This window comes from Erithacus rubecula (assembly GCF_903797595.1).
Source record: "Erithacus rubecula genome assembly, chromosome: 4".
Classification (NCBI taxonomy): domain Eukaryota; kingdom Metazoa; phylum Chordata; class Aves; order Passeriformes; family Muscicapidae; genus Erithacus; species Erithacus rubecula.
In genome coordinates, this window is record NC_136686.1 from 43,783,992 (window position 1) to 43,807,735 (window position 23,744).

General features: G+C 35.5%; 1 protein-coding gene across 2 annotated transcripts in view; it reads right to left on the reverse strand.

Moving 5' to 3' along the window:
• Window positions 1–23,744, reverse strand: part of DOCK4 (dedicator of cytokinesis 4) — a 221,593-nt gene that overhangs the window by 136,004 nt on the left and 61,845 nt on the right. For both annotated transcript variants that reach the window (XM_079303581.1, XM_079303580.1), the window contains exons 2-5: window positions 6,768–6,851; window positions 5,691–5,731; window positions 3,334–3,389; window positions 1,578–1,674 (exon numbers count right to left, since the gene is read on the reverse strand). In XM_079303581.1, coding sequence (XP_079159707.1) covers window positions 1,578–1,674; window positions 3,334–3,389; window positions 5,691–5,731; window positions 6,768–6,851 — 278 coding nt within the window. The remainder of the gene's footprint in view (window positions 1–1,577; window positions 1,675–3,333; window positions 3,390–5,690; window positions 5,732–6,767; window positions 6,852–23,744) is intronic.

A 23,744-nucleotide genomic window follows, 5' to 3' on the forward strand; every position in this document is an offset into this window, starting at 1 on the left:
TCACCTGTGCGAGCTGGTAATCCTAATAAATGCATACGTGATGAGGGAATTGGGAAAATCCCTTTTCTCCCTTACTTAGTCTTTCATTCCCCATTACACTGTGACAGTTTTACCTGCATGTGAGTGAGGGCATATAAAATAATTTCAGACCTTGCCACAGACCCTGTCTGTGCACCACACCCATTCCAATATTCCAGTTCAACTTCTTGCGTCCCTCTCACATTAACCTAGTGTGCATGACAGGTATGACAAAAATTCAACAAAAAAGTTCATGTGCTTCATAACACAACACTTTTTATTCCAAGGGCATGTTCATTCTGGGCTGCTGTCTCACCCAAACTGAATATATCATCTATATTTCATGACTATTTGAACTCATACACGTAAGGGATAGAAAAAACAATAGCTCTGAGCATTCAAACTCTGAATCAGTGTTAATTTCTTTTAATATTTTCCCTTACATTGTTGTAACTTTACAAACTACCACCTAATCATAAATAGTATCACGCAGACAGAATCTTGTCCAGACAGTTTATCTAACTGTGAAGAAGAAATTATGTGAATATGACTGCTTTGAAACCACATCCTCCTACTCTAATTATATACCAGCTAAGGACATAACAATTTCCCATAAACAAATCTCTGTTCTGGAAGACTCTATTAACTCTTCCTTCACTAATTCTAAGTAGTTTTACATAGCTTTTTGAGAAGCTTTAACTTGAGAAAATTACTACAACCATCATCTAACTGGTTCTTCACACAAAGTTGAAAAAACACTTCTATTTAGATTTGTTCTGTTAATTCCTGCCCATTTACTTTTTCCTTCTTCCTATGAATAAAAGGCATAAAAATAAAGTTCAGCTACTTCTTCTGCATAACTACCATTATTCTCCATCAACAAGTCTTATATTCCAAGCACTCTGAAAAATCGCAATTTGATAAATCTCCTCCTTTTACTTCACATTCATTCACTTCATAAGCTCACTAAAAGGGCATTAATTTATTGTTTGTCTTGGCTTTCTGTCTGGAAAGGAAGAAAACCAGGGTAATTTTGAACACGCAGTAACAACAGCAGTGAAGAAAAATGTTGCCAAAAGAGAAACAACTGCTGTAACAATAAGAGGGAAATATGAACATTACAAGTAAAAGAAAACAAAGGTGAAAAAGGCCATAGAAAGAGCCCTTGAATTAGAAACAAAAGACAAAAAGGACTTTGTATGAACAATATAGAGAGCTATACTGACAGTATGCTTTCACAATTTTCCATCAGAGCTTTCATTTCTGCAGTCAAAAAACCAAATTGAATAAACAGTAATTCAGGTGCATCTTTGGTGTCCTGGTACCTGAAAAATTCTACTGAAGTAAATTATTATTATTCATGTGAACAGAAGAGACATGCTCATAACACTATGAAGCTCAAACTACAATTTCAAGGTATTGGTAAAACAATTAAAAGTCAAACTGAATGTTTTGGGTTTTTTTCTGAAATACATGCTTCAACTAAACCTGAGCATCTAAACAACAGTGCATCTTTTGAGATGACATTGAATCAAAGCAATATTATTCAGGGTACTTGCCACATAGAGTTGTTTCCACATTGTTCCCCAGTCTCTTAGAGTTGATGTCATTTCTGTAATAACAGAATCTTCTGTTGGAATAACCATTTCAAATTGTCTGTAACACGCAGAAGAACACATGATATGGCACAATCATTACTAATCCCATTGCAGTTACTAATATGTAGACTTCCTACTGCCACCAGTGATGTCTGTCAACCTACATGGGCACTCCTTCAGAGCATGACACTTTTTACTTGTATATTTATTGAAGCCCCATGGAAAAACTTGGGGTGAAAATAGTTTAATCCCCATTCAGTGTCTTGGCCCTAGAGAAGTCAAGGTGAGGTTTTTTTTATTATAAGATAAGTATATCAAAAACAACTTAGATAGCAGAATAAATCCCATAGTTTCCAAAGGGATCTTGACACTTCAGCTTTTCATGCCTGGATTACTTTTTTCAGGATATCTTGTCTCTCTTACCAAATTAACATAACAATGTGACAGCTCTTGGCTGTGATGTGCAGCAGGGAACATGGCCTGAATGGGAAACAAACTAACAAAGGAAATAGATGCAACAAGGCTTGAACTCCATGCAAATACTTCATGGAGTCCACTAATAAAAATTATTCTGCCTTTAAACTTTATTTTATTGCGATGGCTTATAATTTTGCTTCACTGAACCTTCAGTTTTAGCTCCAACTTTAAAAGGAGGAAAGAATCCAGGGCATGACAAAGCACATATGACTGTAACCTCATAGTGGAGCAGGAATTTTAACAGTAACCGGGGGGACATTTTCACCTGTGAGAATGAAACTTAATATTATTACAGCCTTCATCATTATTTCTGCTCATCATGAATAATGGATCTTCAACACATTCGTGCTCCCATGAAAAAGGTACTTCTGTTCAGGCATCTATCTAATATGAGAAATGTCTTCACCTAAACTGGTTTCCAACTGTTTTGTATCAGTTCTCATTATCATTATCATTAAATCCAAATAAAGGATACAATATGCACAATTACTAATTAAAACTGTGAAAAAACTGCTAAGATCACTGATCATTTTTTTAAAGTTTCAAATTTTTAAAAGTGATGCCATCAATGTAAGTCTTGCATAGTAAAACAAAAAAAAAAAAATCAGTGTATTTTTTTTAAAGTCAGACAACTTGTATTCAAAAACAATATTTTGAAACTAATTTTAACCAATGATTGATTTTTATCAATTCTTCTGAATGTGAAAAGACCTCAGCTGTTGTCAAAAATAAATATTGGCTTTCCATCACCTGTATAAGGAAAAGAAAAAGTTTCTCTATTCATTTACAGGTTTAGCAAAATCTTTTGCCATCGAACTGATATATTATTTTACCCTTTTTTTGTAAAATGGCAACTATCTACCATGGTAGAGCTACTGCCCTCAAAGAAAACACCTAATCTTAAACAGTAAGTTAAAAACCAGCTTATGTACAGAATAATTTCTTCAAATTAAGGCAACGACATTTTCAAGCTAAACTTAACATAATTGTTTTCCCTTTTCTCTAGACAGTATGGAATTATATTTCCAATTGTATTCAGTATCTTTTCTGGATACAGTATTCCAGTTTTATGACCATGCAGGACTATATCAGGTTAGCTAAAGACAATCATCCCAAGTCCTCTGGCAGTAAGCTGAAGATATGATAACATAACTAAATCATTTGCTTTATAAGTAAAAGATTTTTGGTACAAGTAACTGATCATGTTTAAATATTTGAAATAAGAATATTTCATACATACCCTTTGTTCTTAACACATGCATTCTTCAAGTGAATGTAGTTAGATGGAAATATGCCCTGAAAAATAAAAAAGTTTAAGTAAAAAAAGTCCCCTTACATGAGTCTGACATTCCACTAAGTATCATTCAATATGCAAGCGCATGGCAAATTCAAAATCCTCCAAATAATTAACAATAAACACACACAAGGAAAGAATGCAATAAAAACTCAGTATAGCTCTAACAGAAACTAAAATGCCATATTCGGTAGAGTTTAAATTCTTCAACACTTCAGAAAATTAGAAGATAAACACATGTAGAACATACAGAAGATAGTTTGAGAGCTCCCTTATGGCAGATAGTTTTATTTATTATTCCCGCCTTGATAAGAAACAGACCATCTGTGGGGGACAAGGTCTTGTCAACCACATCTTAAAAATAAGGATTTTCAGACAGGGATTTTTCAGCAGATTTTTTAAGCAGAATAAATGAAGTTAACAATATTCAATAAAAAGAAAGTCAAATAAATAAAGAAAATAAAAAAGGAGTCTCATTTGGTGGCTACTCTGCCTGCAGTGCACAGGGAAGTGGTGGAAGGTGCCTGTCAAAGAGCCCTTGTCTGCCAGGAGCAGTCCTTTTCCAGATGTTTCAGGGCTCCCTGCCATTCTCTCCAACACACAGCATTGCTGCAACAGTCCTACCTTAGAGCACACTGACCTTCACAAATCAGAATGAGAACATGAAGCAAGTCAGCTCCAAGCCTCTGGCTGGGAAGACAGTACACTACAGCTCACGCAGTGAGAGAAAACACATATATGGTCTCTATAATAAGCACAGCTGCATTCAGCTTTCCTTTGTGCTGAGGTGCCATTAGACCTTCAACAAAACCAAATCTACTATGCAGAGGCAACTACCCTTTTAAATGCTCCTACTCCTCTGTAAAGCAAAGTGGTTCAGGGGAGCTCCTCCCAAGGGCAGCAGGACACAGCCTTGCAGGTGTAACACAAGGTGTCAGGGAATAGGATGGCTGCATATGCACCCTGACTGCAGACCAGCTGCCACACAACTGCTTCCAGTGCCAAAGCTGGCAGAAAAACCAGGCAAGAAGCTTGACAGAGCAATACCAATAACAAGAGGAGCCACAAGGTGCTCTTATGATTTCACTTTTGGAGAGATTCCCTTCACAAATCCAATTCAGAAAACTGTTTGCATTCACACTAGGAAAACAGAGAATATATATCTCATCTCTTCACACATCAAGTCATGTTTAGAAAACCTATTCATAACTTCCATCACACATTTGACAGACCACAAAGCAAGACTGACAGCAAGCATGTGGTGAGAATTGCAACAAAAGACACAGAAGATGCAATAACAAACCACAACTGCTCATATCTTGTAGATCAAACTGCAACATACATCAATGAGGTCAAAGTAGTAAATATCAAATTAGACTCTGTGGCTAAATTTATTGTTTGAATTGACCTCCCGTATAAAGAAAGGAAATTTATGTGACTAGAGACCACAGGCCTTGGCACAAAAGACCAATGACTTGATGTGAGCCCCTAGAAACTTTCAAAAATTATTGTGTATGTGACTTTTTTGCAACTGAAGAATCTTAGGAACGAGGACAGAAAAAGAAGAGCAAAGCTGTAATGCAGGTTAAAGGATTAACAGATAATTTATGATCTTTCCCATGAAAAACAAAATCTGTACAATCCCAGAGGAAAGACAACAGGAGAGGTTAAGAAAACAGAAAGACAAATAAGACAACATACAACATGAGCAGACACTAAAACATAAATTCCAGTAACTTTTCATGTCTGAATGCTGAAGAAATAAATCAGTAAAGTCTCATTTAGAATACTATGCTACTATGGAAATCAAAGACTACACATCAAAGAAGACCAAAATGAACCATATATTTTACATGGCATCACATATTTTTTATTCAATTGATACTCTGCATGTGGCTCCTATAAGCTATGTGTCTCCACTGGTTGCTCTAAATTATTTCATAGCATCAAGAAAAACAGGCACAGTTTAACCAACTTTTCCAACAGTGTTTACAATTTGTATTCTCAGTAGTCTCTTCCCTTCAACTTAGCTTCCTCTGAGTGGAAAATCTAAAATTCGGAAATGAAAGAAAATTCACCACAGCCCTGGATTTGTAAAATGTATTCTTCTAATACATAGAAGCATTTCAGAAGGGTAATCCATGTCCAAATCTAATTAAAGTAGTACCAATAATACACTTAAAACTAAGCTCTGGTTTTCTTTTAAGAGTAAATATCATGCACGTACAAGCAGATTATTAACTTTTAAAAAGTAAATACACATTTTTTTTGCCCAAGAATGCAAAACTGCAATTGACCTTTACCTTAACATTGGGGTTTTTTAAGGCAAATCCTCTGTACCATCCTGTAAAGAAAGCACATTTTGCTTTTTAAAGTGTGAAAATCATTTACATATGTAAAACAGATTTCATCTTTCACTTTTGGACAGATATGACAATTCCACAGTGCTGTCAGACTATATTAATTTAAAAGATTTTTCCATACAGTGAAAGATACTTTATTTAAACCAGTTCACATTTGGATGACTTCATTCACACAATTTCAGGAATTACTTTTAAACCCTGTACCTGTAAATATTTCTAACAATGCAACCTAGGTAAATTCTACATTGGACACCACACTAGTCAAAAAAGAAATAATTTTTTACTAACTCAAAACATTGATAAATCCTTTCGGGACTTCAGGCTCTACATCTATCAATCACAACATTATACAAAATCCAAAATGTACATGATTCAACAGAATAGATCCTATACCTCCAAAAAGAAGGTTTCTTACAAAGTTAACCATATATAATTCTGATACGATATTAAAAAATACCAAAACCTATATGATCCCAAATTCTTAAAATAATAATAAAAATATTGTAAAATCAATGTGTTGATTTTTTTGTGTTAAGGAGGCAGATTATGGAAAGAAAATGCAACTTTATTTCCCTGACACTAGCAACAGACATTTGCTAAAATTATATTAGCATCTTCTAAAAACAGAGGCAGAACAGAATGCTTACACTGCTTTATGTTTTTTGGGGTTTTTTTAAGTTGTGACTTTGAATTAATTTGAAAATGTCTTGATGGCAGCCAGGTTTCCCTCAAAAAACCAAGAAAGCAGAAGAATCATGAGAGACTTCCTTTCTGCTATAACTCTTATCTTATGTAAATATTTATTAAGCTAAGAGATTAAATAAAAATCATTGCACTGTAAATTTGTTATTATAGATATTAGAGTTCACTGGAACAGTGGAAAAAAATTAAGAGGCCAAAATGTATTACATTATTGACTTCAAAAATGTGTTACTTTAGAAAATAAATTAATATCAATGGGGTTGAAGCCACCAATACACAAAACTTAATTATCACTGGAATCACCTGTGAACTCACCATCGCATTTCTCTAATATTTGAACGGTGTCTCCAATCTCCAGTGATAGGCCATGTGGGACTGTCCCTCGAAAACCAGCAATTACTGAAAAATACAACATGTTTCAATTATTCACTACATTACAATACAAATTATTATTCCTATTGTTAACAAAATAGTATATTACTGTGAGAAGTTACATGTTAGAACAAACAGGATTACTTAAATTTAATAGGCTGGGAAAAAACTCAAAAAAAGAATGAATGAGCCACTTTTATGAGCAGAAAATTCAAAATACAGGACTCAGAAAAAAATCTAAACACAGCCTTATGCTACATGAATGGAAAGCTTGTACTGGAGAACACTGTTAGATAGATCATAAGTACCCTGAAGGACAGAAAGTCTTTTATTCCAAATGCTTACACTAACATGCATCAGACCTCAGAATTTTGCAAGCTGAAAGTGCCAATATGTGCCAATATTTTTTTTTTTTGCCATCCATACCACTCACACACCATGAAAAGAAAACCTTATTTCACATTTGCTTAATGGATGCTATAGACCCAGCATTCCATATAACCCCAAATGTGAGGAAATGGTTAGGGGGTGGAGACCACTGAAGAGTGCTGTTCACTCCAATACATCAAATGCACACTCAGCTTCCCCTGCAGCTTCACCCAAGCCATTGAAGGGAGGTCATCAGCTCAGGCTGGGACAAGAGTTACTGAAATGGAGCTGGAGATAAAACATCCACCAGAACAGTGATGCTCCCAAACACTTACAACAGCCAAATATTAAGTCTTATATTGCTAGTTCTAAAACAATAGACAGTAGACAGCTATTTTTTCACTCAGAATCAAAACAGAATACCCAAAAGCCTCACAAGAGCGCACTCCTAAAAATGCTAAAAATTCATTTACACGTTAGCTAGCAATTCAGCTATTCAGTCCTGTTCTTACTGTATTGAAATGCTGATTTAAAATATTGCCTAATTCAGCCATGAGACCGAGAAGTAGTGCTTTTTTTTTTGTTTTCTTTTTCTGTATTGTAACCTTCTTTCAGAGCTTAATTTTGAAGTGGAAGAGGAAAACAGCCTATCCACCTCAACATGAGGCACACAAAGACTTTATAGCCTAACAGCAGCCTAACTACTGTCAAATATCTGACCATCAAGGCAGGAAACCCCAAATCTCATAGGGAAAAAAGAAACTCCACTGAGAGGAATGACAAGACAACTTCACATATGAAAGCCAAAAGGATATGCATATATGCAAGGACATATATTCACTCTTGCCTGCTGCTGGAGGTCTAGCCTGCCACAGGCAGACACTACACTCAAACACAACATAACCTGTCATCCACCATCTGTGCCTGCCACATTGTGCATCACAGGCAGCAGGAGAGATTAGCTGTCAGCAACCACAGAAACCAAAAATTCATTTGTGAACCTTTGGAGGAAAGTTCCAGATTTTAAGAGTAGACCAACAGGATATGGTTTATGCTATGGGACGGGATGTTTTAAAATGCACAAAAATTACATTTTTGCCAAATCCTTCTTCATAATTTGAAGACTTCAAAGCTGACTGTATTCACTCATAAGAAAATCATCAGTGTGCTTAACCTACAATCTTTATCCCTTTGAAAAAATCCTGTGAGATTATATCCCTGGGCAGTCACTAAGAGTTTGATATAACATGAGACCAGTATAGTATTGAACCACCTCAAGAATATATTGAATCAATCTCTGTTCATCTTGGTGCTACTCCCACTCTTAAGTTTTTTACACCAAACCGAATATTGTGAGATATGCAGCATAAAATAAAAAGCTACTTTGGTTCCACACCATGATCAAGCACACCATTTTTAAAACAGCTTAGTAGCAAGAAAAAACCAAGAATTTTCCAATTAATTATTTTACAAATATCTCAATACTAAAATAGTTTATTAACTATGAAGAAATAAAAATAAAAAATAAAAAAAAAAAAGCAAACCCCCTGAATATCAATGCAATGTACATCTAAATTCTGTTCTGGCACTGGAATGACAGAAGTCAGTTTGGTCAACTTTCTAGTTTGAAAGAAGCAAAATTTAAATATGAAGTATTAAAATAGTATGTACAGCATCCGAAATAACATTAAGGAATTAACCAAAGAAGTATGCAAAACCAAACCAAACCCTCACCTATTACTACAGTTTTGAGATGTCTTGTTTTCAAACCCCATGAAACAAACAAAAAAAAAACCATTAATTTTGTCCTTATGAGCCAATATATCCTGACACATTGTTATGATTTGACTTTCTGTGACATCCAGTTTTTATTACATAGTTACTAGAGTTGTTAGAGATATTTCTCTTTTTCTCTTCTCTTTTTTAAAATTTTTTTATTTTTTAAATAGATTAAAAAGAAACTTTCAGGACAAAAAGAGATTGAAATCTGACACAGTGTAGAAAATAGCTATAAATAATTTTAGAGCATGTATAGAAGAACAAAATTATACCCTGAAATATCTTCTAGAAGGATGACCTGCAGAGTACCAGAAAAAGAAAGAAAGAAAGGAGGGCATCATCTTTACCTCTAAACACATTCACCTGATACACTTGAAAAACTCTCCCCGGATTCTTGTGGACTAAGGTCAAGTTCAAAACAGGTAACTTGTGGTGTTGAGCAGTGTCAATCAAAGTAAAATAAAGAGCACTGCAGAGCAGCAGAGGATTTAATGAAAATCACAGGAACCCACAGATAAACTTAGCTCACAAACGTTTACTCAGCTAACTTTGAGATATTGAAGTCATGCCACGGAATTGGCACTGAGACAGAAGGTGGCCATCACAGCAACTGCTAGAACTGGGAACAATAGATAATAGTAATACACTAATTACAAGAGCATGTAGCAATAGGACAGTGGGGAATAGTTCAAACTGAAGGGGGATAGGTTTAGTTTACATAACTGAAAAAAACTTTTACTCTGAGGGTGGTGAGGCATTGGAACAGGTCGCCCAGAGAAGTTGTGGATGTGGATTCTTGTGAACACTTAAGGTTTGGGATAGGGCTCTGAGCAAAGTGTCCCTGCCCACAGCAGTGGGGTTGAAACAAGATGACTTTTAAAGTCCCTTCCAATTCTTCTGTGGTTCTATAGATGCTATAGAACTCTACAGAATCTATAGAGTCATCTATTCTATGATTAATGTCTTTTTAATTCATCTGCACTGCATGTACATAAGTAGACTACAAGAAGAATAAAACCTAAGGCATGGAAGGAAGTAGCTGGTGTTCCACCAGAGAAGATCCCAGGGTTCAGCCAGGACACAGGGTTCTTAAGTAAGCCATAATACAAATTTCATGTCCTAAATGTCTCACTCTTTTCTCCAGTGACCACATTGCTCTGCAAAAGCAGATGTTCCTTAATTCTTTCTTCTAGTAGTAGTATATAATTAATCACTCTGCAGTGACCATGGCTTATGGTATTCTCAACCTAGCTTAGAACAGTACATATTTATTATACTCATAGAACTGGACTTATTTTATATACAGCATTCACTGACCCATATGCACCATATATGTTCCATTTTAATTCTCCTGACAGCAATAGCTGTTGTGACTACCACTTTCTCTCTCTCACATTGCAACTGTATACCAGACACCTTAAAAAGGAAGATGGGCAGGAGAATAAAAATCTACTCTAAATACAGATCATTTAACACCACCAGCAGTCTTTGCAGATGTACTGTTACATGCATGTCCCTGGAAGCTATGTATCAAAACCACATCTAGAAACATTTTTTGTCATTGTAGTAGCTGAAGGTCGTGTAAATGTCCTTTCCAAGCTCAGCAACAGTGATGGATGTCCTGTTCAATCACCTCTCGGCCACAGGAGAAATATGGAACTCCACAATAAAAGTTTGTAGCAGGATATGTACTCAGAAATATTTTAGAAACTGAGTTCAAATACTGCAGACAGCTGGCTTTACTAAATATTTTCTGTCTGCCAAAGGGTGCTCAGAGAATAAGACAGCAAGACAGCAACACAGGACACAAAACCCTAATCTTTACAGAAGGTGAAATAATATGGTGAGAACTATAATGAAATGCAATATTAAAGCAACTTCAGTTCTGATTTGGTTTGCTTTGGTCCTAAGTCCAGCTTCTCAAAACAAAATTCACCTTTGTACTGTCATTCAAAATCTCTGGTTGGATGTGCTCACTGTTGGACAGTTTTACATATGAAAGTGTCTGGTGTCTAAAAACATCTGTCCAAGCCTAAGGTCTTAATTAAAGCCTAAACTAAGTGGGGCGTTTTGGTGCAGGTGCTGCTCATCTAGAGCACTGATAGTACTGCTGTTCTAAAAACTAAAACAAAGTGTTTTTCTGTTTGCAGCAACTGTACACAAGCCTTACCATCAAGTTAGCATTATAAAGAGGATTTGAGACAGAGCAAGCAATTTTCATGACTGGCTTGACTTTATGTTTACAGGAGGAAAATGTCTCCCCAGAAAGGGTGTGACATAACATGGTGCTCAAGATGCCCTTGTTACAAGTTAGAATTAAGCTCAACACCACAAAAGGAGACACACATTACATTCAGTTCTCGGTTGTGTGGCAGAACATACACTCCCAATATATAAAGGAATGAAGTCACATCTACAGCAACTGTTCAATGTTCAAAAATGAGCACTTGTATGACAAAAGCATACCTGGGTTTCACATAATAAAAAACAGTCCTTCAACCAAAGAGAGGAGAATGGGAAAAAGATATGAGGTAGAAGAAGATAAATTACTTTAATAATTAATTACTGCTTGGCCATATTCTGTATGCAAAATACTTGAGGAAAAAATACACTAGTTCAATGCCCTAAGTCAGGATGCCCCAATTAAGAGAGGTGGCATACAAAGCATACAAATGTGGTAAGTACACATTAGATGATCAGATTTGAAGGGTGGCAACACTTTGTCAGAGGGACTGGCTTTGACAGGGAACAAGATGCTCTGATAGAAAAGGAATTGATTAGCTGGCAACAGGGGTGGTTGGCCCACTTCAAAGTTTTGCTTGGGGTTATAGTCTTAAAATTTTTATGCCTGAAATAACTGGAGATCTGCATATAAGAACTAATGAGGCAGACACTGTTGTTCTTTTCTTCCTAACAGATGGCCAGAAGCTATTATTGATTCCTGATATTATCTTCTATAATTGAAATCGGGTCCTCTTGGTATCAAAAGCAATTTTTAAAATTTTTATTCTGGAGTTTAAAGTGCCATTCTCTTAAGAGATGGAGACTTTCATGAACAATTATTTCAAGGAGTTTTGCTTCTAGTCAACAGTTAAAAAAAAACCTAACAAATTAAATTGGGGTGTTTCTAACATCATGAAGTTATTATATTGGTTAAAACAGTCATTAATATTGTATTTTGACTTGATGATATAAAACTGAACTTGCTTTTATGCAGGTTTTTAGTTGATGAGTAATGACATGTATATATTACCTTTGAGGAAGGTTCTGATTCAGCAGCCCTTTTGTAGAAATATAAAAGCTATCCTTTGATATGGCTTTATGCATAGTAAATACAACAGAAATCTGGCACTGTGAGCAGCTGCAGAAAGTGCAAAATCATCTTCACGAAAGCCATTATTGAAAAAGAATAAAAATCTGTCAACAACTCTCCCAAACATAACATTTGTAAGTTCACATCTGAAGCTACTGAGCACTGGCAAGCAATGCAAGCATCCAGTAATTTCTGTGTTTAATAACCATGGATGCATTTTTCTTCTATAAATTTTCCTAGGATTTATATCCATCATGAGTGTCCAAAAACTCACAGTAAGCTTTCCAGTTAAAGTAATGCTCATTCAAGAAAAAAAAGTCTGCCTTTTATTCCACAGTGCAATTTCTTGTGCCCTTGTTCTTGTGGGAGAGTTTGAACAAGAAATCTCTTGTCACCCTCTCTGCTGTACTTTTCTCCTCAAAAGAAGCAGAAAAACCTTTTCAGGTTTCCAAGTAGGCAGGATTTCTAGCAGCAGAAACACATGGAGGCAGGAAGCTTTGCTAATGCAAAATGGCCAGAGCTGTAAAAGGCCATCACATGCACTGAGCTTTGGCCACACAGGAATTGATCTGGATGGAGTGGAAGGACAGCACAGCTCCACACTCATGCTCCTAACACACGAGTTAATTCAGGCATCTGTTCATAATGCATTGTGCTGCCCACAGCCACCCCAGGAGGCTTCTGCAAACCAGCAACGAGCTAATGAAGGCAGTGACAGAAAAGAGACAGCAGGGCGGGGAATCGATTTAATCTCCTTTCAATAAACACAATATATATACAAACGTTAGCTTCAATAACAGAAGTGATCCTTAAATCTCTTGCAGATTACCCAGGATTTCAAATTTGTATTGAAATATAAGAATGTGAGTTCTGTTGCCTGTGTATGTCACAATTAAAAGACTCAAATGCATAGTTCAGATAATGACAGCTCAGTGTGACTTTCAAACACCTCAAGTGCTGCTCACAAGCAGCAGTCAGTTTTCTTAAGAGACAAGAGCTTGAATGGAACCTCCCTAATATAGATATTTATTGAATAGGTATTGATGAAAATACGTCAAGGCACATCAAAAATACTTAAAAAACTTTGCATCAATGTCCAAGCATTGAAAATATTGTATAAAGCAGGATAGATATAGAAAACTAATCTTGAGTTGCCTGTAAAACAAAAATCTGGAATGCCTAATGCTAATAGCAATGAGTACATGTACAGATAAGGCAAATGCCAAGTCTGAAATACACAAATGATATGAAGCTGCAGCAGATCATATTCCCTCCTGTGCCCAGCTCAACATTTGAATTCAGCAAGGTAATCACTTTCAAATCCCTGATTACAATGCTGCCAAAAACCATGGGACATTTCTAACACAGATAATCAGTTTAGTGTGGAAGTCTGAATGCTTGTCAAGCTCTCTTCATCCTGCATCTCAGCTACAGGCAGGCATGTTATAATCTCTTTGATGACGGCTTGATTGGTTCTTCCAATATCTGCAAACAACTTTGTTAACTTTTTGTTTGGCTACCTTATATTAATATGCTTATTAATAGAAGAATAATGATAAATGCCTTACATATACATACCTATATATTAAAACAGAGCACTAAAAGTTACAAGAGATGATGATATCTATTTGCTGTTGAGAATAGCTGCAAACACCAAAACTGGAATAATCATCAGCATGCACCACCAGTGTCCCTGTCCTTGCAGGTGTGAGATTCCCTTAATTGTTTTCTTTCTTCCATCAAATATCTAGATAATCCCTTTATATCCCTTGAAATCCTGCTTGATATTTTTATGCCTTCACCTTGTCTCTGCTAAGACCATTTTCTTGAGATGCATTTAGTCCTGGAACAAAGAATTTAAAAGTAAAAAGAAATAAAACAAGGTGGTCTTTACAAGTCCAGAAAATTTAGTACAAGTTAAGAGTTTATGAATAAATGACACAATTCTTCTCATTGATTTGCCCAGGAATGCCCTCTACAGAGGAGGAATGACAATGTAAAACCCACCACAGACATCATTGAAGAAGGCAAGATGGACTCCACAAAAACAGGTGTAGTCTTCATGCAGTTAATCAAAGTATGATAAAAGAAATAGTCTGCAGCCATTTCAACTAGTTGGTCTAACTTTAATTCTTTTCTGTAGAGCTAGACATGCAGTATCAATGCATTAAGACTGCCACACTAAACAGGAAGGATTAAATCTGAATTTTCTTGTATTACTTGGAAACAGCAAGAACTTAATCTAGCTAGTAGAAAGGAGTAAGTGAAAAAAGTAGGTTATGTTCAGATGACACTATCTGTAAGAACAACCTCTTTTAGCTAAAAATGGTGATGACTTTTATTAAGAATAAGTATTTCCAAAGTTCTAATAATTGTTATACTTTGTTAAGGAATTGCCTTAATTATTGATAGCATGATCAAGGAAAAGAGTTACAGCTATTTACTTGGAAAAGTATTTATGCTGCATTCATAGCCTCTGGGGAAACAAATTTTCTGAACAAAATCTATTAAATCAGCAAATAAGTCAGGGGTTTTCTAACTTCCTTCTAAGTTTCCTAACTTCCTGTAAGTGTCAGGTGTGACAAAGAAGGGAGGATGAGAGAACAGCCACAAGCTGCATCAGGGGAGGTTTAGATTAGAATTCAAGAGGAATTTCTTCATAGAAAGGGCTGTTAAATGTTTAAAAAGACTGCCCAGGGAGGTGATGGAGTCACCCCTCCTAGAAGTATTCAAGAGAGTACTAGATATGGCACTTAGTGCTCTGATCTAGTTTAGAGGGGGTGACTGATCGAAGGCTGGAGTTGATAATCTCAGAGATCTTTTCCAGCCTAAATGCTGCTGTGACTCTAGGATGTACCCACAGCACAAGTGCATCATGAGATCTACCAAAGCCAACAAAACTGTGTATGCCAGATCTCATAGCAACTCCTAGGTACATTTTGAATTTCATTGCAGCTCACCAAAACCTCTAAAAAACTTGAGACACAAAGTTCTCCATTGTTTCAAATATGGATCTATGGTGCAATTTTGTATCTGCCAGATGGTTTGCTGGCTACATATCATATCCCTGCAAAGCCAGCAGAAACTGAAGCAGAAAATTAAAAACCTCACATGATCATAAACACAGGAGTTATCTTCCAGAACACAGTTAAATCTTTCCAGAATAATAGGATGACAATTATTTCAAAGAAGGCCTTGAATACAAGAGTATGTACTTACAACTGAATGCTGAATAATAATGTCAGAACAGTGGGTATGGTCCAAAGTCTAATAACCACACATTTCCCTATTCTCCTCTTTCTTCCCCAAAAGCACTAAAACATACCATAGTTCTCTGAACTCAGGAGACATCATTTTGGAGACATGAACAAACTTTTAGCAGCAAACTCAAGCTTGAAAGAGCTGTAGTCTTATTGACTAACAAAAAAAAAAAAAAAAAAAAAAAAAAAAAGAGAGAGAACCACTGTGCAATTACTTTTCATCAACTATGAGAGGCACAGGTAGACAACAGTGCAGTAGCTCAAAAGCTCCATATGCTTGGTATCAAAGACTCTAGTAAATGAAACTATCTTCCCCTTAAAATGGCACTGTTTGCTCCCATTCAAGCAATACATAGCATTCAAGGCAGCCAAGAAAAGCAGAGCATAAATTTTCTTTATTAATACAAGAACCAGGACACCCTTCTTCCACAAAAAACTTGGGTCTGTCAATTGACCATAGAGATGAAATACTTTCCATGTAATGTATGCTGTGTTCTATTCCCTTTGGAAGGGCCAGGTTTAAGTCTGTATTTGACCTGTCATCAGTGGAAGATAATTTTAAAAACCACAAACACACTAGAAACATAAATAAAACATAAAAATTCAACACATCTTGCAATTTTCAATGACACTGCTTTTCAGCTTGTCTGATATTGTATTCCAGATGAGTTTGAGTCTCCTGCTAAGCTGTATTTCTCTGATATTCAACCATATTATAAATGTATTTTAAGTACTTTCTTTTTACCAATAAGACTTCTGTTTACTTTGACTTTAGTCGCCATGCAATGTTCTCTATAGCATTTAATAACTAAATATATCATTCTGCTTTTGAGCTATGAGCCTTAACCACGTTGCTAGTTACTTGTTAATATATTTCAAATTTTTTTTTTTGCTACACTTAAGTTTTTGCAATGTGGTATTTTTCAAAATTGAAACAAAAACCTCGTCAACTTATGCAATAAGCAAATTGTGCAATTTAGCTAACACAAAAAATAAACTGCAATTGTGAGCTTCTGTAGCCTGTTCCACAGATCAGCCAATTCTCTGTAGACAAAAATATCACAAAATCTCCTTAAAGGAAATTTGACAAGGTGTGGAATTAAGTGCAACTAAGGAAGACAATTACAAATCACTTATAAATATCCTGGCATATGCTTTTTTAACCTAAATGAGGCAGAACTTTCTTGATCCAGTGTAATTGAGAGGCATTTCAAAACATTGGAACATAGCTATCAGGACTAGTAAAGCAAAACTACTTCCTCCTGTGAAAATCCTCAGAAGACAGGTGAATGCAAGTTTAAACATCCCACTCTGACTTTAAGCTGGTTTATTAGGTTTAATGGTTGAAAATAACCACTGCACTTTTCAGCCTGATTTCAACAGCTGAACAAACAGAATTCAGTGTATTTAGCCCTGCAGGGTTCCATCACTAATCCATAATCTCCGTAAAGTTAAAACTTCAGGGATATTTAAAGAAATCCTAAAATTATTTTTAAATGACCAAATAGAAATATAACAAGTGCATACACTTTTTTCCCTACTCAAAGCTCTAAAAAACCTACCTGGGTATACAATTTTAACAGTGTTTCTGTGGCACAGTGCATTTTCAAAAATCCAAGTGTAGGTTCTTCTCGAAATGTCAGAAACTTCATTTTCTGCTCATGCTTGCTTCAGAATAGTGCCTGTTACTCCAAAATTTAGGGTGAAGAGGGTTTACAGTACTCCTTAAAGGTTTATAATACAATTCATTGATTCATCTTTTATCCTTTTTTTATTTTATTTTATTTTGTAAGAGTATTTCAAGAGACAAGATAGTTCTTTTGGTTTTTAACACTTTGGAAGAGTCACTAAAAATAACTGCCATTGTAACAGTTCTATCCTTCCTCTAGATTTAGCACAGTGGCCTAGGAATACATTCACATACCACAGGTGCAGAAGAACATGAAAAACAATGATATCATTCCAAGAAATTAGTACTGTGAGGCACAAACTATCATCTGGCTCTATAAAATAATTCCTGAGTGAAACTAATCAGAGTTTTAACAAGTAGCTGGGCAGTGCCAGGCAAAACAGACACAAGGACTTCTTGTCTTTAAGTATTATGGCATTTTTTAACCTTTCTCCAGTTGGAAGAACCTACAGGACTCTTTCCTAAAACTTAAAAACAAAAACTCACTTTTATACCTAAGAAAAATTGGCAGAGACAGTAAAAAGACTTTTGTGTCAATCCAGTGTCTGCCAGCAGGTCAGGAACAAGGCTGGAATAAGATACCACAAATTAAGGAGATTTGCAATCTATCCACTTGGCCACTGTCCACACCATTAAGCCAGATGCCACGTGCTTGTCTTGCACTGACTCAAGCTACAAAACTCACACAGTAAAAGAAAAAGACAAAGACACTGCCAAAATTCACTTGAATGTGGCATGGACCAGGCAGGGAATGGAGGGAAATGAAAAGTCAAGGCAAGACCTTCAGCCAAGAAGTGCAGAGCTTCCTCCCCAGGAGGGACCATTCCCAGGGAGGGACAGCAGACAAACTGTAGCTCCAGGGCTACACTTGGCCACAGAGCCACAGAGAGCCACCACACCTCATTGTATCACACACACCTGATGGAATTAATGCACTGATTTAAAATCATTAATTTTCTTCAATACTGTGGGGTTTTTCCCTACAATTAACAGCCTACAAATAGAATAACATAGACCTTATGGGATTTGTCCAGGAGCTAAAGTAAGGAAAAGACAAAACCATATTTTTCTATCATGCTTGAAAAGACCTTCTGAAATAAGAATATGAAACTCATGCAGACATTAGTGTCTTGATTCAGCTTGATAGTTTTTCAGTGTCTGTACTCCACCAAGCAGTTTCTGATCTCAACTTCAGCTCCAGCAGCAAAACACAGGTGTTGAACATTAATAAATGAGACAAACAGTATACTGCAAAGTTGCTTTTAAAAGTGAGTGAAACAAGCCCTTAGGACTGATGAGATGAGCATTAAGTGGCATATCTACTATACAGAGATATTTTTCTTTTTAAAGAAAAGACTTTCAAAGGCACTGAAAAAAAAAATCAGTTGCTGAGATCAAAACCAAATGGTGAAACTGAAGATGGTTAAGCACAAACATTTCCCTAGTCATGTCTGACTAAGAACTGACTAGAACTACATTATTTAATATTTCTGCATTATTCTCTTCCCATTTCTCAAAAATCATTTGCCCAACAACTCTGAATTTAACTAGTCAAGAGCTATATATATATATATATATACAATCAAGTATATATGAACTTGTACATCTAAATGTGCACAAATTCATGGGATCCAAAAGCAATCATGTGTGGGTCCTGATCTTTAATGCCTATCCAACCCTTAATATTCTGTGATTCTATGAAATACTGAATCCCTGGAGCATCATACATGAACAAACACTGTATTGGATTTGATTCAGCAGTTGGTTTTGAGCCACATAATAATCCCACTCACTAATTAAAACAATTACAGGTGTGCAAATAATCAACAACACACCTAGCCTGTAATGGGCTAACTTTTCCTAAGAGCAAATTGAAGAGGCCAAATCAAAGAAAAATGTATTTTTTCCTTTAATAAAGAAAGTAGGAGTAATAAGAGCAGGAAAGGATTTACAGCACAACACACAGTTAAACTTGAGAAGGAAAAGGAAAGTAAGAGGTGCATCCAGGCCTGCAACTTGCTTCTAATTTACTTAAATAATTTCAACTCCCTTATTAAAAAAATGCTATTTATTAACTCCAGAATTACCATCCAAATTAAAAGGAATCCCTTTTCCACTTCACTAGGATTGCTTGAAAGTTCAGCCAGCAATCACTGCTGGGCTCAGACTGAAATTCATTATTTCCAGCCAGCAGTAATGTTAATGGCTATGATAATTACAGTCATTGGTGGTTTGGTTACTTGTTGTGCCAGAAAGAGATACCATTATGTGACCAACATAATCCTACCTAATCCTTGAAGTCTTGCATATAAACCACAGAGGTGTAACAGAAAGGAAATTATATATGTGCAAAATCAGTGAAGTGCTATGACTTTTCATACTTGTTTTCTAAAATGCATGGAAATTAGATGATTTAACACTTTCAGTCTCCAAGAAGGATGGGAGATGTCAAGTGAGCCAAAACAGAATATTCTTGCTCAAGTACATCTTGTAAAGTTTGCAGCCTTTGCATTTCAGCTGGAATAGATATGAGAAGACACATTATGAATTTTATTTGGAAATATTCCTACCAATGTTTCACCTTTCCTGAAAGTTTATTTTCATCTTAACCCCATAATTTCTATTTTACTGTTTCAATTCCTTACCCTCTCTTTGTCATTTTAAGGGATGAATAAACCACCAACACTGCCACATAAAGTGATCAAGTAGCAACGGAAAAATTAGAATTAAATTAAAGAGATCTTTAATTTGTGCCTTTGTAAAAGCAGCACAGTAGCACCTGGGACACAGAAAGGACCTGACCTTAAGTGTGAAGACTGGTCAACCACTTCAAATACTAAACTGAACAATGGAATTATTCTAATGTAGGGCAAGTATGTGCCAAAGATTAAAATACCATCTTAACCATTCAACCTTCCACCTTGCTTTGCCTGGTTTGCTTTTTGAACATACTCCATCAGGACTGGGGGTTTACATTAAATATTCAGGGCTGACCCGGTTTCATCAAAGTTAGCCCTATTTAAAACTTGTCTAGCTAGGAACAGGAAGTGGAACTGCATGACAGGACAAGTGTGTTCTGAGTTTTCTGGTTTGGGGGTAGGTTTTTCTCCTTCATTCATTCTTGAAATATATTTAATTTGTTTCAAAAATATTGAAAAAGAAAATATTGCTGGTTTTAGCAGTAAAAAAGCTAACCTAAAGTATAGCATAGCAAAAATGGAACAATTCAGACAGACATATTTTATCTTATTCCTCATGAATTTAGGGTAGTAGCAAATGAGAAAAAACTCCACATTTGTCTCCTCCCTTATTAAAACCCTGCTTTCCATATTTGGAAGCATCTTTTGCAATTTATTACTTTATACTTTTTTTTTTTAAACTGTAGAATTGCTAAAGAAAAGGAACTGATAATTAATACTTTTCAAAACTATGAATTATTCATAAACTAAAAGACAGGATTCATATATTCTGATTCCTACTGAAGCAGCTTGAAATACTTGTATTTCCAGGATATCTAAGTTGACAAAAATAAAAGCAACTACCAGACTTTGACAAAGTTGCAATGACAAAAAGAATATCCTGGCAAAGACCTACAACATTCTGGCACAGGACAAATGTTTCTAGTCAACTTTGCCCTGGAATTCATAAGTCTGACGCTGAAAGGATGGTACAAAAACCTGCAGTTGCTACGTTTTTGTCTGATATAAATTACAAACTTAAAACCATGAAAACAAGACAGTATCCTCTTATATAATAAATCAAAAATAATACAAAAGCAACCCTCAAACAACAACAAACAAAAATTTTAAAAAATCAAGGAAAAATCAAAATAAAATCAAGAGAAAGGAATTCAAAGGCTTGTCATGAGAAACTGCATTATTCCCAGTAAAACAAAAAATGGTGACATAAACACAAGTGGCTGAAACTACTGCATCCCACAACAGAGAATTCACTGAAATTCCTAATCTCATCATAAGACTCTAAAGTAGGCCACAGCAAGCTTAAAAATTGACAGAAAGCAAAGAATAAGGGGTAATAGTATGCAAATAATCTTTGCAAAGTTGATAGTTCTTCGCCCTCCCCCCTTGATTTTGACAAAGCCTCAAATACAAAAGGATCCATTGTCTCTGCAAACACAAAAGTATTTACAAATACACGACTAAAAACATGTACTAATGACAAGTCATGTGCTTTTAGACCATGTCTAATTGATCTAGAATTCCTTCAGTAATTATTTTTTCTTAATTACTGATTTACATCTGGTCAGTGTTATCTTAAATGTTGTGATTAGAAGGTATTAAAAAGACCAAACACATGATATAGAAATCCTAGTTGAAAATATTTGCATAATTATAAAAGCCTTTTTTCCCCCACAAAATTATGCTCTCATAACTCAGGAGAATTTAATCTTACTTTTGCACAGAAGTATGTTAGAACAAACTACAATAAATTATGTTCTTGTGAAAAGTAAAGAGGAAAATAAATTATTTCTTTTTGAGCAACAGCTTTATGGAAACATTGTGCAACCAAATTTACCTTAATGTTCAGCACATTCTGAAAACTATATTTTTGGTAAAACAAAAAAATAGCCAAGAATGAAAATTGTCTGCAAAGTGTCTGGCTTCATTACATCACAAACTGTGATCATGATTTTCAGTACTTTGTATGTTTAACACTTAGTAAGTTAAATAATTAAATTATATATTTTTTTTCCCTATATCCAACAAGTTAACTTGGACTAAATTTAGGATATCAAGCTCAAAACAGTTTTGTTTGGTCCAAGGAAAGGTCAATGCTTGACAAACTTCTTCATTACACACAACTCTTATAAGCAGCTCCAAAATCACATTCTTAAATCTGAAAGACATATTCTGATAGATAATTAGCAGCTAGAGGTTTTGTTTTCAGCTCAAAGTTTCAGATTTCACCATGGGAATAAAGCATTGCACTCATGATTAAATTTAGTTAGAAGCAAAATGCTTCTGCATCAGCTCTGCATTCAACACAGCATGTCAATCTTATTCTAGATCATTATACCCAAGAAATAATCTACCTCCTGCCAAAAAAATGTTTTTTCTTTATTTCTTTACACTCTGTTTTAAAAACATTTTCAAACTTCAGCACTTTACACCTGCAGGGTTTTTGACAGAAAAAGGACAAAAATAAGTGGTTATAGTAGGGAAAATTATGCTGGATACAATAGTGACCAGGTGAAACCATGTATGTTAAAATTTGAGTTTTGTTTTCTAGATTTTAAGAGCCCCAGTACAATAGTTGCATTTATTGTCAATATACAGTCATGTTTTCAAATGTCTGCTTTGTAATCAAGGTAGTTGTATAAAGGAAATCTTTCAAACCCAAATTTTACTTAAGGTGATGGAACAGAGCTTCCTAAAAATCATTTAATGATATTCAGATTATTCAGTAGATCAACTGCCACAGTTGAGTATCTGTCTATCCATGCCCAGGTTATATTACAAGTTCTTTCTCTGTTCCTAAGAGGCTGGTGACATTTGTCTGCAAACTGCTCTTTGGGTGGGCAATGGGAATCAAGAATCATTAAACTTCAATGACTTCTGTGAAAACCAAACTATGTCTGTTGTGAAGGGAAAACACTCCAAGACAGAGTAAATTTTGTAAATTACTAATGCCAGTTCTACTAAATCTTAGTCTCAGGTGAACCAAGGTGGAGAGATTTGGAAGAAGCCACAAAAGGAAGTGGAAGAATTGAGGAATCTGAAGAAGTTGCAGAAAGGTTCTGCAGGAGAAAGAATGATGGATGCATAATTATAGGAATGAGGTTTTCAAACACTCCAATGGAGGCAAAAGAAAGCAAGTACCAGAGAAGTTAAACTGAGGCAGGGAGGAAATGTTAAAGTAGTTTACCTGTGAGAAATTGAGCAATTATGTGAGAAATCTTTTGGGAACATACATATTCTTAAATATTTTTAGTATCCTTTCACTGTAACATTTTCCTAGAGAGGCAACTGTTCAGTTGCAAGAGAATGGTTAGAACAGCATCTGTTCAGGACAGAGTTCTTCTGAGAATGGAAGTGGTCCATCAAATCAGAGATGGCTCAGGACTTGCTTTTATGAAAGAGAGTAATACAGATAACCCACACTAGGCAATACTGGATGAATCTACCATAACCTAAGAAACTATAAGGTTGTTAGTCTGAAGTGGCACCCAATAATGCTAACACAAGGCTACAGCTCTCATACAGTTGGATTTTGATATTTATCCAGACAGAAGGTTAACTGCTGGAAGGAAACTGCAAAGGATCTTAAATCTGAAAAGAAAGGAGAGATGCTGAATTCAGAAATGCTGAAAAAAACCTATTTTGGTTCTGGCTTCTCAGACTTCTTACTCCAAAGCAAATCAGCAAGTGTTAACACTGTTGGGGAAGTGTTTGTTTGTTTTGTTTTTTTAAAAATAATATTATCATTTGTTCTCAGAGGATGGGCTAAGACCAGAAGAATCATTCCATGTAAGCCATTAAACAAGGAGC